The 18,607-nt window shown below is 29.1% G+C and overlaps 2 protein-coding genes across 2 annotated transcripts in view; one reads left to right on the forward strand and one right to left on the reverse strand.

Moving 5' to 3' along the window:
• The window catches only part of LOC111037142 (formin-2), a 46,455-nt gene extending 40,519 nt beyond the window's left edge, over positions 1-5,936 (forward strand). Inside the window, exons 5-19 of the mRNA XM_022319523.1 lie at positions 472-574; positions 663-757; positions 946-2,194; positions 2,264-2,384; positions 2,452-2,584; positions 2,670-2,760; positions 2,827-2,888; positions 2,988-3,197; positions 3,296-3,443; positions 4,607-4,777; positions 4,848-4,940; positions 5,188-5,239; positions 5,345-5,500; positions 5,586-5,661; positions 5,770-5,936. Of these exons, the coding sequence (XP_022175215.1) occupies positions 472-574; positions 663-757; positions 946-2,194; positions 2,264-2,384; positions 2,452-2,584; positions 2,670-2,760; positions 2,827-2,888; positions 2,988-3,197; positions 3,296-3,443; positions 4,607-4,777; positions 4,848-4,940; positions 5,188-5,239; positions 5,345-5,500; positions 5,586-5,661; positions 5,770-5,799 (2,790 nt within the window). The 3' untranslated portion in view covers positions 5,800-5,936. The remainder of the gene's footprint in view (positions 1-471; positions 575-662; positions 758-945; positions 2,195-2,263; positions 2,385-2,451; positions 2,585-2,669; positions 2,761-2,826; positions 2,889-2,987; positions 3,198-3,295; positions 3,444-4,606; positions 4,778-4,847; positions 4,941-5,187; positions 5,240-5,344; positions 5,501-5,585; positions 5,662-5,769) is intronic.
• A 2,108-nt stretch (positions 5,937-8,044) lies between these two features.
• LOC111037153 (stress-induced-phosphoprotein 1) lies at positions 8,045-17,016 on the reverse strand. The gene is made up of 11 exons (XM_022319535.1): positions 16,776-17,016; positions 16,384-16,593; positions 16,032-16,309; positions 13,054-13,240; positions 12,371-12,497; positions 10,958-11,100; positions 10,716-10,893; positions 8,946-9,107; positions 8,769-8,872; positions 8,540-8,703; positions 8,045-8,458 (listed from the first exon to the last, which is right to left on the reverse strand). Exons 1-11 carry the CDS (start codon positions 16,776-16,778, stop codon positions 8,386-8,388), a joined length of 1,629 nt encoding a protein of 542 aa, XP_022175227.1. The 5' UTR covers positions 16,779-17,016; the 3' UTR covers positions 8,045-8,385.
• Positions 17,017-18,607: the final 1,591 nt, after the last annotated feature.

The following is an 18,607-nucleotide window of genomic DNA, read 5'->3' on the forward strand; positions in this document are numbered from 1 at the left end:
ACGATAGTCATACTATATTATTTAGTTACCTCGCACATGACACAATTGATGTTCATTCAGAATAATGATTATTGTTTGATCATTTTAATGACTCGTTGCGTTTAATGTTACTAATTTCAACAACAAACATTAAATAATCCTTACCTATATTTTCGAAATTTGATAACTTTTAAAAAGCAAAAATATGTCTTAATCGATAGGCATAATGTGGGAAGTCTGTGGGCGTTTTTCATAAAATAGTATTAGGTTTTTCAAATGACATCCCACAAGACTATATTATATTTCTGTATCAATAGAATATGCACTAACTTTTCATACTTAAACAATGGTATTATTTTAATTGTAATATAATATTGTGACTATAATATGATCCCACCAACGAGTGATCTTTATATAATATATTATACGCAACTAACTCATGCGAAACTTATATTACAGCTAATTAAATATACATTTGTGTTTTATACTTAGTTGGACCACATGTACTACTGGGCTCGTTCTGAACTGATTAGCTCTCCATCATCGTCTCCGGGACGTATTGGACAACCGACATGGTTAACGGACAAAAGTTTGGGTATTATTCATTTATATTGAACATAATATATGCGTATGTATTGTTTCTATTTAAATATTAATATATTTTGTTTAATAATTTTTCAAAGGTGGTACTGAAAACGGTAAAGATGGACCAACGTCTCAAACGCATTCGAATTCAGAAGAACTACAAGAAATACAAAACAAAACTGTTTCAAAACAGGTATTAATATATCATATACTTATATAATACAACATATCCGTATTTATTGTACCTACTCACTTTGTTTAATGTTCTGTTATCGAAACATTTACTAAGTAACTATTTATTATGTATAATGTAATTCATAAACCATAACTTTCGTTTGATAAGTCATTATTATAGTAAAATTATTTTTATAAATATTTTAGTCACCGTTTAAAAACGGCATAGAAGCAATACACAAGGAAAACATGCAAGATTTGGAAAATATATCTGATTATCCACAAACTAAAAGTCCTAAACCCACTAGTTTACCAATAAGACGAAAAAAGTCATTATCTTCGTTATCTGATAAATTTTCGACTCTATCAATAGACCAGTCAAATATCCCTGTCAAACAAATTAATGGAAATACACCTACACCTGATGAAACGTTCATAAAAAAAGTGAATGGTATCCAATCACCAACCAAAAGGACATCAATTTCATCAACACCTAAACAAAATTCCAAAGATACTCCATCTTCACTGCCTAGTTCTAATGGTGGCGATTCCACTGTGTTTTATACTCCCGTCGGTGTGAATGATCCAACGTACAACGGGTTGTCCCCAATAACAACACCAAAAAGTTCCTCTCTTAATAAGATCGTTTTCGGTGGCTTAACACCAATTTTTGATTCAAATGATAATAGTACGATTGATAATAGTACGATTATTCAAAGTGCCGATTCACTAAGTTCACCCGAAGTCGCCATAGAAGCTATTAAATGTGATTTTTCGGCAAATGCATTAGTTTTTAAAGAAGAAACCGATGCAATAACCGAGAAACAAATACCTCCAGATTCCACTTTATCACTCATCGATAACGACAATCAACTTTCCGAAACAACAGATACAACATCGTTATCGGCTAAAAATTACAATAACCCTTCAACGCTTTCAGAAAGTACTGTCCCCCCAGTAACATTTCATCCTATAACAGAAATCAGTATTTCGCTTCCTATTCCTTCTCCACCACAACTTCCTACAGAAAGTATAATTCCACCTCCACCACCACCACCGCCACCACCACCACCACCCACATCATCATCACCACCACCTCTTCTTCTTTCTCAAACCCAAATTACTGGGAGTATAATTCCACCTCCGCCTCCTCTACCAGAACTTTCTGGAATAATAATTCCACCGCCCCCTCCGTTACCACAACCCGCTAGGAGTACTATTCCGCCACCACCGCCACCACCACTACCACCTCTTTTTCAACCTTCTGTAAATTATACGCCCCCTCCGCCTTCACCTATATCATATAGCACGCCAAGTGGTATTCCACCACCACCACCGCCATTATTAAATAAATCAGTTTCTGGATTCAATGGGCCTCCACCACCTCCGCCTCCGATGACTGGTCCAACGCCATTTCCTGCTCCACCTATTGGTGGATGGAACGCTCAACGCGATCGTGAGTACTTCACTGAATATATTTTGTTAATTAAATAAATGTATAAGTTAAATGTTCATATTAAAATAGTACTACGTAAAAAGCCAATAACTCCACCGGTACCTATGAGACCTTTATATTGGACAAGAGTTATTTTGAAAGATCCTATTATAGAAACATACACACCAACTACTCCAGATTCACCGGATTGGTAAATATAAAAATATAGACACTGTAAAATGTTCAAAAAACTGAATGTGGACTTGTATGGTGTATAGTTTAAAACCACTGTGGAGTGATTTAGAAGAAGCCCCAATACCGAATATAAACGAGTTTTCGCAGCTTTTCTCTCGACAAGCAGTAGAACCAAAATTAGCAAAAAAAAAAGTTCAACTGAAAAAAAAGATAGAGGTGAGTTGCACCGAGTGCAGAGTCTCGTTAATAAAAATGTATGAAAAAAAATATATTCTCTCTAAATATTTGCTGAATTGTATAGGAATTTAAACAGTTGTTGGACACTAAGAGATCGCGAAATGTAGGCATATTAGCCCAGAGTTTACATTTGGATTTTTCTGAAATCGAAAATGGTAAATAATAATTATATTTTACCAACATTTATATGGCTTTAAACATTATTGATATCTGTTTTTCAGCTCTTTACAATTTCGATACGTCTGTAGTGAGCGTTGAAGTACTTCAACAGATTTATGAAGTGGTAAGTATCGAGTATGTAATCACGTATGATAACGTACCTACCATTATTGGAATTTTTCGAGTTAAATATATTTTGAGTACCTATGTTGTTGTTAAACAGTCAGCGACAGAAGAAGAATTGAGATTGATTAAAGGTCATGTGGCATCACATCCAGATCAGCCACTCGACAAACCAGAACAGTTTCTGTTAGAGCTTAGTGAAATACCACATTTTGGTGAGAGAGTTGCGTGTTTGATATTCCAATCTGATTTCAATGACGCCTTGAACAACATAGCAAACAAATTGAATAACATGAAAGTAACTTCTGGGGTAAATTGTATACAAAATAAAACTATTTTACATACCTACTTACTATAAATTATATAAAAATATATTGATACATTCTTGTGATTTTTATTATTACATAGTTCTTGATGACATCCGAGAATTTAAAAAAAGTCTTGGCCATCATATTAGCGTTGGGGAATTACATGAATGGAGGTAATCGGCAACGTGGTCAAGCAGACGGATTCGGTTTGGAAATCTTACCCAAACTTCGAGATGTTAAAAGCAAAGGTAAAGAAAATTTATTTACGTTTTGTTGTGTAGAATGTTCCGAGTGTCATAATTGAGTATATTTCTGTAGTTAATAATATGTTAAATTCGAATTTATGCATGTTATGATAAATTATTGAATACAAAAAATAATTCTGAACCAAGGCATAGAATGTGTCAGCAATGTTACTGAGTACCAATATTTTAACATTTTATTATTTATTGCTAGGAACCTATTATAGTTATAACTTCGAATGCTATAAAATAATTTTGATTATGGAGTATTTTTGAAATATTTTTTTAAGAACAATTAATGAACCATCATCGATATGAAGTTAAAAAAGTCTAAAATTTCAAATGTCCATTAATAACTCAAAATATTTTGAGATTACCTACATCATGTCTAGAAATTACTAATATAAATATAAAATATAAAAAATATAAATATAAATATTTGATGAACATTACAAGTAGCCTAGGTACCTGAAAGGTAGGTACTATATATTATAATTTAGGCATCTACTGCTATTTATTTTTGAATTACTTACAACAAAATCGATTTTGTCAAAAACTGGTTTACATAAATATTTTCATTTTCCCATTTTTTTTTTGTTTGTTTTTCTTAATTTTTTTAAAAATTAGGTACTTTAAACCTCCTAAAGTACCTACCATTTATCTAGATTAAATTTGCTACCGGGAATTATTCTTCATTGTTGAAAATGGCATTTTTACTAGGTACTTCAAATTTTGGCGTTACACAAAAAAAATATAAAATAAATATAAAATTCATCATTGTAAAACCAATATACATTATTCATTTATTCATTACTATACTCTAAATCTAACTAAAACATTATTCAAGGTTAGGTTAATAAAACTATTTTTTATCAATTTTCACATAAAAAAAACTAAACAATTCTAGCTCTTTGATACCTACCTATAGATAGTTTCTTACCTTACAAAAATTATTGTACATTTCATAATGGAACCTAATAAGCAGGTAAATGATTAAACGATAAGTCTACATTCTCATAGATAGGTAATCATCTGTACACTTCACTCCAAAATATATTATTTATTCCCATAATGGTGAAGCACGCTGGTGCTGTGCACAAACAATGAATGTACAATGCACAAATGCCTAGATTTATGCCAGTACTTACTGACTACTGACTGTTTTATAGATAACTCGATGACTCTGTTACATTTTATTGTACAAACATACATTAATGAATGTAAAGAGCCAATGAAAGAAACATTACCTGTGCCGGAGCCCAGTGATGTAGATCGAGCAGCACACGTAACATTTGACGACCTACAACAAGGTCTTAAAGAATTAAAAATTAAACTGGCTGGTTAGTATTATAATATATTTATTCACAAAAATTATTTTAAGTGATCATTTAATGTTTATTTTTTTTGTAGGTTGCAAGAAAAAAGCTGACAAAGTAATATTGTCATCAGCTTATGATAGTTTGGAACCATTCAAAACAAAAATGGAATCGTTTATTTCTATGGGTATATCTGAACTAATTATTCTAAGTATTTTTATTGCTTAGCTTGGAGTATTTTTCAAACATAAACTAACAATTACTTTTATTTAAGAAATAATAATATAATATAAAATAATGATGTAAATTCAAAAAAAAATTCAAATACTTTACAAATTTAAATTGCCAAGTTGGTATTTTAAAAATTCCAAGTTATACAATGAACCCAAACTTAAATTAGAAACGTATTAATATAAGTTGTATATTTTCAACAGCGCACAGACAACTAGAAAATGAACATGAGAATTTAGAAGAAAGTAAAAAACTGTAAGAGTACAATTTTATGAAATGTTTTACATTGTGTTATAATATACTCCAATGCATTGTTTGAAAACAATGGTTTGGTAATATAAAAGTTTTGTTTTTTTCTAGGTTTATTAAGCTAATGCGATTTTATCAGTTCCAACCAAAAACCAGTAAAAGTCTCTTAGATGTTGCACCAAAAGATTTTTTCCCATTGTGGTTACCATTCTGTACTGACTTCAAAGACTTTTGGAATATGGAACAACAACGAATAGTTAAAGAAAAGTAATAGTTATCATTTATAGTCAATTATATTTTAGTTAAGGTGCATTTATGTATAATGCTTAATAATTTATGTACACAATTTCAGGCTCTTAGAAAGTAAAAGAAGAACGAAAGAAAGACAACAACTAGTTAGGACAAACAAAAAATCACTAGAAGGACTGGTAATAATAATGATTGTTTAGTTCTTATTACTTTTCTAAATTGAAAAAAAATTCTAAGAAATGTATCTTTAATTACTATGTTAAATACCTGTTTGTTTTTATTTTTAGAAAAATCAAATTCAATCAAAATTTAAATGATTTTCTAAATGTCAATTTCAAAAACGAAAAACAATTTTTAATCAAATTCAAGACTGAATGAACATATGTTGTTAATTATCTACTACTCTGCATAGTCCAATGCATGTTGAGATAAAAATGTTGTGAAAATATGTATGCACGATCGCTTAAAAGCATGAGCTTATGTTTTTCTTTTTTTTTCCACATGTCTTATAATGTTTACTATAAGTCTATTGTTATAAGTTGAGAGTATAAATGTTATTCATACTAACCACTAAAAAATTATATTCACATATATATATATATATATTTTAATTTTAATCTTTAAAAACATTATTTTTTTAACTGTTGGATTTATTGTAAAGACTGACTAGAATGTTAAGTAAAATCTATACACTAGACATTATTTAGTTGGATATATTAAATATATAAAATATATTAATTATTATATTATGTTTTTGTACATTTCATTATACACTATGTCACTATAACACTTCTGCTTGAATTTATGATTATAACCAGTGGAGCCAGAATCATACAACTGGGAGGGCCAAACTGAGGCCACTGATTTATAAGGAGGACCAGTCGCAGACAGAAAAAGTTATTGTTAAGCGTAATGCGAGAAAATGTTTAAACCCCAACAATCATCTCTCCAGTAGGGCCAATAGTGTCTAAAAGAAAGTATGAGATCTATGCTCCATACTCGTTAACAAAATTTGTATCCTGTGAAAATTAAGCCATACAATATTTTTGCAATGCACATTTATATATTTAAAGATCAATACATTACCCCACCCATTCGCACTTAAGGTCTAAAAGAGCCCCTAGGTACAATAAAATCCTGACTACATCACCTACCCTACATAATTATGTTTCATTGAATATAACATAAGTTATTATACAATAACTTTTTATGTTTCTTTACTATGCATTTACATTTTCTGTTATAAATAAACTAACAAAAGATTATGAAGAATATTTTAATATTATGCTATGGTAATGGCCCACCTTGATTTTAACGAACATGATTAAATTTGCATAGCATCGATGTCATACTATTCATTTTTCTAAAATTCCTGATTAATCTAACAGGAAAAATGAACTGTGTTGTTATAACAGCACAGTGATTTATGATCATAAATCATAATGCATTTTACGGTATTGTGTTATAAAAACTTGTCATTCAATATTATTATTTTGCAATGAATACCTGAAACAGTACTTTTTTATTCGATATGGTTGTGCACGTTAGTAATAGTTAGCTCAAAATTCATACTGAAAATACAAATTACATCATGCAAATAACATTTATCAGTGCTTCCATATCTCATTAAAAAATAATAAATTTCTGATGTACAGGAGACTAGTTAAAGAATTAAGGTAATAGCGGTTACATTGTTTCCACATTCTGTCTCAACAATTTTACTGTTCACAACTCACCGTGTCGTACACGAATCTATAACTTAAGTTACTTATGTATTAAATATATGGAACACGATGAGTTATAAACACTCCTATATTCACCAGATTAAATGTTGTTTAGATAAAACCATTTCATTTATCATTAATAACCACCTAACACACGGTGGAATAGTTCAGTATGTTAAGATATTCAGTTTATTGTGGTAAGCCGTGTGGTTAACACAGAATATGAAGACAGTATACTAGAAGTCAAGGATAGTATTACCATATTATGGATACTCAATTTAAGTCCATGGTAGATATTACATGATGTGCACTATACCACACAATGTTGCATTCAGTTTTTCAAATATTTTAGAATTACAAAATCTTACCCATATGCAATATCATAAAATGGTGAAATGATATCCTTTAAATCTAATTTACATATATTTAGATTTAAATAATAAGTCTTTTTCACACATGTATAATTGGATACATACTATTTTGTAGAGAAGCAAAATGTAAAAAAAAATATGATATATTATGATTAAATAACTATCACATATTAACTAAAAAAATAAATAAATAGTAATTTTACAAATTCTTCATCGGAAGTAAAATTATTAAAATGTTCAATACTATTAGACATACTTTACGTTAAGATGAATTATAAGACTTAAAAATATTTGTTTTGAATAAAATATAATTGTACTTAAAAACACATTCTTTTTTTTTAAATTTAAAATTTTTAAGTAATTATAATGTCAACTATCATTTTTACTTTTACTAATATTATTAAGCTTAACAAAATTCAATAAGTTGTATAACCTAAAATAATTGGATTTAGTATATAATATTCATCTTTTTAAATGATTAACTTCATAGTTCATAATTTTTTATTTAAGGCAATTGTGTAAATCTATAGCATATTGTTTTTATCAACATCAATCGACACTAAGTTCACAATTACACTTTTAGAACATCATATAAAAGTTGAAAAATATTTTTAAACAGTATTAAAATAACCCTAATATTATAATTTAAGACATGTAAGTCACATATTTCATATATTGTAATTTAATTATCATCATACCTAACTGTATATTATATTATTGGAAATAAACTTCAAAAAATATAATATAAATTTATAAAAAAGCATTTAAAGTAGTGTAAGATGAACAGACATGACCATTATTTCTAAATTTAACGAATGGCGATTAATCCAGACTCGATCAATTTTTGGATCTTACTAGCAATATCTGGATTTTTCAAATGACTAAAAAATATTTAAAAAAAAAAAAATATTAATTAAGTACAAAACTCATAATTAAGTAATATTTACTATTAATTAACTTACTCGCTTAAAGCTTTAGGGTCATTTTGCATTTGTTCAAGTATAAGACGCATTGCAGGGTCTCTAATAATATCTTGAACTTCAGGATCAGACATCGCACGCTTGCGCATTTCTTCAGGATCCGAGTTTGCAGCTATAGAACATGACCGGTAACCTTCCAAGGCTTCCTACAATATTCATATATAATATAATATATATACATGAATTGATCAAATAAAATCCATTAACTTACAGTATTAGATGAATCTATTTCCAACGCTTTTTGATATGCTGTTAATGCTTTTGAAGATTGTTGCATACCTTGTAAAATTTTACCTTTCCTTATCCATCCTTTTACTGTAATATGAAAATAAAATACAATCATAACCATAAAATTATTTTTTTATTAATTTAAATAAAATATGCTTACAAAATTTAGGATCCAATTCAACACATTTTTCGCAGTCTTTTAAGCCAAGATCAAAAGCAGCTAATTTGGTATAGCAAGCAGCTCGATTACTATAATATTTAGGTTCATCAGGGTTACGCATAATTGCTTCACTATAAAATTTAACAGCATCGGCAAATTGACCTTAAAAAATAATTGAATTAGGTTATTTCTTTCGACAGATGATAATGTTAAAATAAAACTATTGAAGTATTTTATATTATATTCAATTTTACATCATTACCCATACAAATATTCTATACTATTATTTAAGTAATAAGGGAGTTAGAAGAGCAATTTTTTAAAGAATATTCTTTAGGCAATTGTAATAACACGTGTTACTGCATAATGCTATTGAGTATAAAAATAAAATAATACATTTGTAAAATTTTTTCTTAATATTAATGTTATTATAAGACAAATATTAGCTATAAATTATTAATTTATATACTAAATTTATCATTTAAAGGTAAGTTATCGGCACAGTATCACATCACGTTTAAATAAAAACATTAAACAGTGTGACCATAAGAAAAACTAGAAAGAACCGTATGATAAATAATCCTGCCAGAACAATTAATTATCGGTTACTCCAATTCTCTAAGAACCAAGAACTGGTACTGGCTAATCCTACTTAATATATGTTTTATTCAAGGCAATTTTAAATATTCCAGAAATTAATTATTTTATACCTAATACAATAATTAAAGTATAAAATGTATTGAAATGCCATGTTTTTATTCATCAATCAACCAATTTCTTTCTAAAAATTGAATTTAATATTTTAAAATTAGGTGTTGTATAGAGCTGTCTTGCAGCAGGCTGTCACCAGCAATGTTATGAATATAGTATGTGGTCTACCTTTAAAATGACTATTAAAAAAAAAATACCTAGTGAGTTTTAAATTTTGACCTAACAAAACTACCAACTACAGCCGATTTGCTACCAGAAATCTCCCTTAGAGTTAAAAATCAGAACATTTTTCTACTAAAAAAAAGTGCTCCAGACACAAAAATAAAAAAACACACATTGTCAAATTAATATCTAAAAATATTTAAATCATGATATGATCTTTTAATATATATTAATTAAAAGGAATTTGAACATGACTAGCTATAAAACGATAATCATTGCATACCTTATATTTTTATATAATAAGCAACATCAATAAAACACAAATTTCATAATTTTTTATCCAGGTACTTATCATACTTAAATTAATTCCATACATTTACATGACTTCATTATACAAATCACTGTGAATCACGGTCAAAACTATAAACACTCAACGGGTTGGGGGCAATCAAGGACAATATATAAAATCGTGTGAATGAATTTACTGTCCATAAATTATTTCCTACTTTCTTGTAAAAACCATTAAATATTTATTCAACTACTTAAATTTAATTATACTATTATACAATTAATATAATTAATCATTTTATAAATTGAACAAAAATATAAAAGGTCGAACGATAATAAGGAAGATCTGTTTCTTTATTAAACGGGTTTCAATAAAATATCCAAGATCATACATTTATCACTAAGATATCTTAAAATATTATTTATATTTATGGATACATTTTGCCATGTTTTTATTCATTAATATTTCAGTTGAAAAAACAAGAAATAATAAAAATTGCACCAATTAAAACGGAGTTCGTTAATGAATCAAAATCCATTTTTAAAATTTTTGTCAGGCAATCACACAGAAAAATTATATATTTTTTTAACATATTAAATAATAATTACCTTTATTGAAAAATTCATTTCCTTTTTCTTTAGCTTCTTCAGCTTTTACTGGGTCCACATATGCTTTGCGATCTTCTTCTTTTATTTTTTTCTCTAGTTGAGAAATAATAGTCTTTACTTCTGGAGTTCTGTGTTCTGACATTGATTTTTGAAAATATGTTTTTGCACTTTTGTAGTCCTAAATAAAAAGTAATACTTAGTATTGAAAAGTATATATAAATGCATATTATGAAAGAACTCACCTCAAGTTTTTTATAAGCATTTCCAATTCTAGAAAAAGCTTTGGCAATTAATTTGAAATCTGCTCTATTTTCTCGCCCTACTTCAACTGCTTTTTCACACTGCTCAATGCATTTTTTATATTCTTTTTGTTCAAAGTAAACAGCTATATAAATTCAAAAGATTAAAATAAAGTTAGTACTAATGGATATATTTTACAGTGTGTGACATATACATATAACTGTCGATTTAACATTTTAAATTGTAACCCAGTTACATCGCACCATGGTCAAAATTATTGGATATATACATTTTATAAAAAGGTTATTAAAGTTATATTATGGTTACAAGTTTAATTATAAAACTATTAAAAGGAAAATATATTAGGTATAAATTGTGGTCATAATGACCTGCACCTAAGCCAGCTATCACGTTTGTACATTACTGTCAAGGTAACAACATACAGTAACCGAGTACCATAAAATTGCAATGAAAACACAAACACATTGTTTAGAACAGGGATCTCCAAATTACAGCCCATGAATAATTTTCAACGGCCCCCCAAAGGACATGTAAGTCGATTACTCTTGGAATTTTTAACAAGTTATTCATCATTATTTGCATTTGTAACTTGCAAGAAGTTACAAATTTTCTTAACTTTTTTACAAGTCACAATTAAAAATTATATAGTGCTTTGATAATTCACAAGTGGGATTGCAAATGCAATAAAAGAGTAAAAACATTTGATTCAATCATTTTGGTTTTCACAATTATCAGCGGATAATCAGCGATTGTATGATTGTGATTGGTACATTTTTTTCCTTAACAAAACAACCATAACTTAATTGTACATAGCCCAAGACTTGAAAATAATTCTTTAAACATTTACCAATATGACTTTTAAATTTAAATGTAACTTGCACCTAGTAACACAAAATAAAAGCATCTAGTAACCTGTAACTAGTTACATGGTTTTAGAGTAACCTGTAACTAAACAACTAGTTACATAGTTTTAGAGTAACTTGTAACCAGTTGCAATAAATTAAGTAAGTTTACCAACCCTGTAATTCTTACATGTAGATAAATCTAATATGTGATCTATTTATGGACAAAAGATAAATGTTCTTATAATATTTGAAACCGTATTTTATTAAATTACCATGTAAGTAGGTATGTTGTTGGCTTGTTGCTATCATTTCAATAATTTAATCTTAGTTGCATGAAATATTAATTGGCGTAACATTAATAAAAATGTATGAAATAATGTCTTTCATACTTTGAAACTATAAAGGAGTTGAAAGATCACGTTGCTACTAACAACGTAGTATAAACTATCACAGTTTAGATTAAATAAATATATTGTGGTGTAAAATGTACAGTGTAAATCATGCCTATGTGATTTTATAAATATATTTTTAATAATTGTAGCGTCTTACCAGCAACATTATTGTAAAATGTCATGTTTGTAGGTTCCAACTCAATAGCTTTATTGTAATGTACAAGGGCTGCTTCAAAGTTTTTTTGTTTGTATTCTTCATTACCCAAATCTTTTTCTTTTTTAGCCTACACAAAAAAAACATAAAAATGGCTGATGATAGTTATACCCCATACACAATTATTTGTCTACATTATGAAAAAACAATACAAGTGTTGGAACAAAATAAAGGATTATAAAAACATTCAAAAATAAATTAAGTTGATATATAAGACAGCATGTTTGCTTTACAAGTAATAACTATGGTTGTTTTCAGAAAAATAGCCTGGTGAACGTTTTGAACCAGAGGCTCTAGAACATGTGCAATCAAAACGCTGCAAAATTTAAATAACTTTACACTAACAGTACAATACTACAAATCACTAATTCAAAATTCACTTATGTCTGGAGATAGAATCTATACTCTATTCAGAATAAGAAAGGTACCTTGTGGCCGACTTGTGCTTAAGGGTGTGGCTTTGTTCTAAATGCCGAACTAGGTTGTTGACTTGGTGGAAGAATCATCTGACCGCTGTCCAGCGTTAACAGGTTGCCACCCGGATTACCTTTCTTATTTTGAATAGACTATACACTATACAATAGTTTTAACCTTAGGAGATGATGCTTAATTTATATCTTAATTACCTCTTTTTGTTCTTCTGTTAAACTTTCATCTTCGGATTTTTCAGGTGGTGGCGGTGTTGGTTCTCTTTTTTGTTTTGGAGGAGGTGGAGGTGATGGATCAGTATCCATTTTATCATCTTCTCCCATTAAATTAATACCCATCATTACACTTAATGCAGCTGATATTCTAGGATCCTGCATATTCATGCTATAATTGGAAAATTGTAATTTAATAAAAAATACTAATCATGTTATACAATGACTTAAATAATTAAATTCCCTAAACCACAAGTATGATTGATACAAACGATAACAATTGCTCAGGTACAAAAAATGATTTTTGGACAAATAACAAATGAGGCACTAATTTAAGAATTATTTATTGTTATTATTATAAAATTATTTGCTAGTTTACTGAAGGTGTATTTAAAGTACTAATGAAATATTCAGTACCATTGAGATTAAAAGTTGAATTAACATTATGAGTAAGCTTCTATATATACCTGAATATTACCTACATATTTATACAAAATACACTGTTAACTTTCAATTATTATTAAATGGATTTATTTAATGTTGTTAATCATATCAACTGTTTATAGCATACTTAAATGTATGCCCAAATATAATGTTTGATTTACAATATATATGCATTGCATGCTGGTCTTGTTTACTTGTGGTTTGGTGTTAGTAAACAGAAGATGATAACTAGAGGTCGGATTTATATTCTTTTAAAATCCTTAAAATATGATGTTTGTATGTCACATAAAATAAGCAATATATTCTCTAAATATTCCTTTAAAATACCAGATATATGATGTTTTATGTCCTTAAATATGCAAAATATTCTTTTGATATAAAAAAAAAAAAAACAGTTTAAATTAATTTTTTATTAATTTGGTTTTAAAAATATTTAATTAAATTAATTTTACAATAACAATTAATTACTTTATATTGTTCGATGTATAGTCGTGACAGCTAACGAAATAACCGTTGTGCTTTCGCAATCGATAAGGAATACCTGGAGATTAATTTTTATTAAAATCCGGAAATAAATCATTTAGTGAACATTGTATTTATCAAATGCTGATATGCGTGAAATATGTTCATTATATGCCGGGTATCACAAAAATATTCCCAAATATTCTCTAACGTGTTAAATATTCTCTAACCTCTAAAATATGCTTTTTTATGCAAAATAAATTTTTTCCTGTGAATTCTGTGTTTCATGATTCGTAAAGATTTCTCACTCCCATTTAACTGCATAAACTAGAAACAAATATGTAAAATCATAAAAATCCGACCTCTAATGATAACTATGATATATATTATAAATTTCAACAAAAGTCTGAAATTCTTGGAACAACACATATTGTAAACTTATAATATACTCGGCGCATTTTAATAACATGACCATTCGCGCATCTACAGCAACTTCCTCCACTGCACCGCTCACCATAGTGGCAGTTACCAGTTTTGTATACGGAACGCTTCATTTGTCAACAGACGTGCCCGTAATTACAAAGAAATAGAACTCACTCCACCACAGTGTATGGAGCTGTATAACTGTGACCAGATGTCTGGGGAACCAATGAAAAATTGGCTGAGCATAACGGACGCTAAACGGTCCGCCACCCAGTCATGATCTTAACATGTGCCGAGTAGTTTCACCTGTTGTAGGTAATGCTATCATGTGTAAGATTAATGTTATTGTCATTGATTATGTATAATCAATGGCATTATGTTTTCTACACACTTACAGTTGTTTTGTTATTCCAGTAAATTATTGAATCAAGTGGGGAAACTTACTAAAAATCATTTTTTTTAATGTTTCAATGTTACACCTACCAACCAATTATTAGTAACTATTGAAAAGAGCTAATGATTGTTAACTAGTACTGTGTACATGTATGCTGTTATGCGTAATATACCAAATATTATTATGAGTGAATCTAATTATAATTAAGTTAGGTAATTGATTATAAGCCAAATACTAATTGTGTACTCAGGGCCAGATTTCGACTTTCAGATCCCTATAGGAGTAATAAAATACCCAGTATCTAAGTAATTAAGGAAAATAAATTTAAATGTTCTAACTTATACGTTATAACTAGGTATCTCCCTTATACATGTTTATTTCAAGTTAGAAATACCGCTGTTCATGTATCACAAATTTCAAAATTCATTTAAAGACAACAATAATATTAATACAATTTTATTACGCAAAAATAAGCACATTAATTTCTTAATATTTTATTTTTATCGTAATTTTTAAATATCAACACATTTTTGTTCAAATTTCAATTTCGAACAGAATGCATTAAAAAAATATTTTAAAATCTAAAGGCAATATTTGAAGAAAAAAAAGTGCTCTAGTAGGTACTGCTCTGCTGACAGTAAGTACTTAAATGGGGGTGATGAGTCGCTGTAACAAATGAGTTACATTTGAATTCAATGATATAAAAATCATAGAATACAAAAAAAAATTTTGAACTAAGAAAGTCTAAAATATGACTAAGAAATTGTATGATATTTTTATAAAAGTAATTTAATTAGTGCAGAGGAGGAAGTTATTTTGGCTGAGCGTGGAGTATAATAATAATATAATACGGTGATACATAGATCCATGTTCCATATTATCAAACTTGGGTTTTCAGGTATTAGAACGGCGCTGTTAGCTGGATGCCCCAATGTCATGTGACATATCGAATTGTTAATTTTTCAGCCCAAATCAAATAAATTGTAAATACAAATCAATGTATTTTTTTTTAGTATTTTGTATTCCATTTGCCCCCCCTCCCCCAACCATCCGTTGCCTGGGGCAAGTTCCCTTAAAACTGTCCATCAAATCTGGCCCTGTGAGTATTCTACAAAAAGTTGGAATGACTGTTACTTTTAGTATATTTGAAATAAATCATTTTCTGGGGATGCCTGATTAGGAGATTGAAATCCCAAAACTATTATCAGGAAGGTATCATACAGTCATTATATCAACTCACATTAATTTTTGAGGGTCTTTCTGACATTCCATAAGTAGACTCATGAACTGCTGGTCATTAATCAAATCCTTAGTTCTGGGATCCTGTGCAAGTTTCAAAAAACTTTCTGTAGGAAACATGTTATTGCCTCCAAAAGCAGGTTGTGATTGTTTCACTTCTCTCAAGCCATCAAGCAACTGCTGATTAGAAGGGTCAAACTTTAAACCATCTCCATATGCTTTGGCAGCGTCGTCTTTACGACCCAAAAATGACAAGGCTGTTCCTTTTCTTGAATATCCCTACAAGAAATTAATAAGTATAAGACAATAGAAATTAGGCATTACGAACAATAAACATATTTATATCAACATACTTTAGGCCAATCTGGTTTAATGGACACGGTCTTTTCAGCATCTTCCAACGCATTTTGGTAATTGCCTTGCTTAGCATATGCGGCAGATCTGTTACTAAAAAGTACATGGTTGTTGGGGTCTAGCGCAATAGCTTGAGTGTAATGTTCAATAGCTTGTTCATAATCTCCGATTGCCAAGGCAGCATTACCTTTATCTTTCAAATCCAACGCCTTAAACGATAAAAATGGTTTAACCACATGTATGAGCCAAAGTGAATATATTTTTTTTCGATAATGTGTTCAAACTCATTATAAATATCTAATTATTGTCTATTTGTTAGTAAATAAAGTGTCGTTTCAAATACGAGTTCTTATATGTGGGTAAGTTTAATTAAATTTACGACTATGCTTACCATAATTCAAAAGATTCAGTTGATTCGATTTAAAAACGAAGGTTATAATGAATTTTGAATATGAAACTCTAAAGAAACTATAATTTTTGAATAGCTCGGTGAATACTAGTTTATTATACTGCAGTACTGAATCACAGTACACGAGGAAGTGTCGCAACTTCAAACGATTTGAAAAACCAAAATGAATCGGTAGTCGGAATTGTGTCCTAAACAATCGAAGTCGAAGAATATTCTAGAAGTGTCGAGACTCGATACTAAAGAAGAAAAACAATCACCGGGCAGTGGTACCAACGTTTTCCAGTGCAATATTGAATTTATTGTAAATATTATGTAGTCGTGATCCACTGCATAAAATAATAATAATAATAAACAACCCACGATATTATCACAGGTTAGGTTACCACTATCTTAAATTGTGAACCAACCGAAAGTAATCTGAATACACTGGAGCACGGACGTCTTCTAAGACTGTGTACTGGAATATATTGTGATATACCCATGGACTAAGATATCATACAAGATATATAAATATAAGGTATATCTTAGTCCGTGATGAAGACTAGAAGACCTTAGTCTGTATCTTAAATCGCGATCTTCATAGTTCATGGACATACCATAGAGTAATATTACTCTATGGGACATACTTGTTATCATCGTAGAACAATATTGTATATTTGTATGTTCAAAAGGGGTCATACGACTACTGCTACATTCAACTACTACTACCATGATATTATGCTACTCCGAAATTTTGTTATTACAACTTACAACACGCAACACGTCGTGAAGTAGACACTAGAGGTGTGGTCACCTCAAATCTTCCGCTCAAAAATATAAAATATTAAGACATTTTTGTGTCTTCATTTTATGACACTTTATGGCAGGAGTGCTAAGAAGGCCAATTTTTTAAAAATACCATGTAACGATAAACGTATTCCCAAGTAATTTTTTCTTGGAAAAGTTAGTATTTTTATGTTCAACTGTAACTCAGTGTCTTAAGGATAACATGTCAATGGTAATTAGTTAAGTACATAGGGAAGGGGGCCTAGACGATTTGAAAAAGTGAGCAATTCCTATTGATTTATCAATGTAAATAATTTGTAAAAATGATCCAAGTACAATAAATAGTAAATACTATATCTAAGGTTACATATAGTTTTTTATTTTTATAAAATCATTTTAAGAATTATTATCATTAGTATAAACATTTATACAGCTATTGCAATTTTACAAGCTTTATTGCTATAGCTCAGAAATTACTTATTGGAATTTTGATTAAGATACCTACATTAGCATTTTCACAAAAATCATCAGCTAAATAATTTTTAGTAAAAAAAGGGGGGGGTTCTCATTTGGAAAATAGAAGTTTGTATCAACACAGGCTACAAAAAATATCAGAAGTTTGAAAATATAGTCTTTAGGTCTACTTAAAAATTCCAAGAATAAGAATTTGAATAAAAGAACTATTAAAGGGAAAAATGGACATGGTAATAGCAGATTAATTAATAATTACCTATTGTAGTTACTATTATCTGTATTATCTATAATAATTAAATAATATTTTTACAATTTATACATCTGACTGCTGAATTAGTTATTACACAATAATATCGGGATTTGAATTGAAAAGTACAATTTTAAGTTTGGCATGAAGGAAGTTTAGCAGCTCACAAGCGATTTTTAAGGATTTTATTTTACATTGTTTTTGCATGCTTAATTTTATATGGTAGGTTTATAAGGGTGTTACCACTTAGTGAATTTACATTGTGCCCCCCCCCCCCTATAAATATGCCACTAGGCATAGTTATGTTATAGACAGACTATAGACGTCT

The sequence above is a fragment of the Myzus persicae genome, unplaced genomic scaffold (assembly GCF_001856785.1).
Source record: "Myzus persicae strain clone G006 unplaced genomic scaffold, MPER_G0061.0, whole genome shotgun sequence".
In the NCBI taxonomy this organism is placed as follows: Eukaryota; Metazoa; Arthropoda; class Insecta; order Hemiptera; family Aphididae; genus Myzus; species Myzus persicae.

Bases quoted from the DNA above. Each gene is read 5' to 3' on its own strand.
- LOC111037153 (XM_022319535.1), bottom strand. The intron at 12,498-13,053 runs GTAATTAAGATA...TTTTTTGTGTAG, and splicing joins TAACAGAAGAACAAAAAGAG to GCTAAAAAAGAAAAAGATTT. The intron at 8,873-8,945 runs GTAAGCATATTT...TTCATATTACAG, and splicing joins TGAATTGGATCCTAAATTTT to TAAAAGGATGGATAAGGAAA.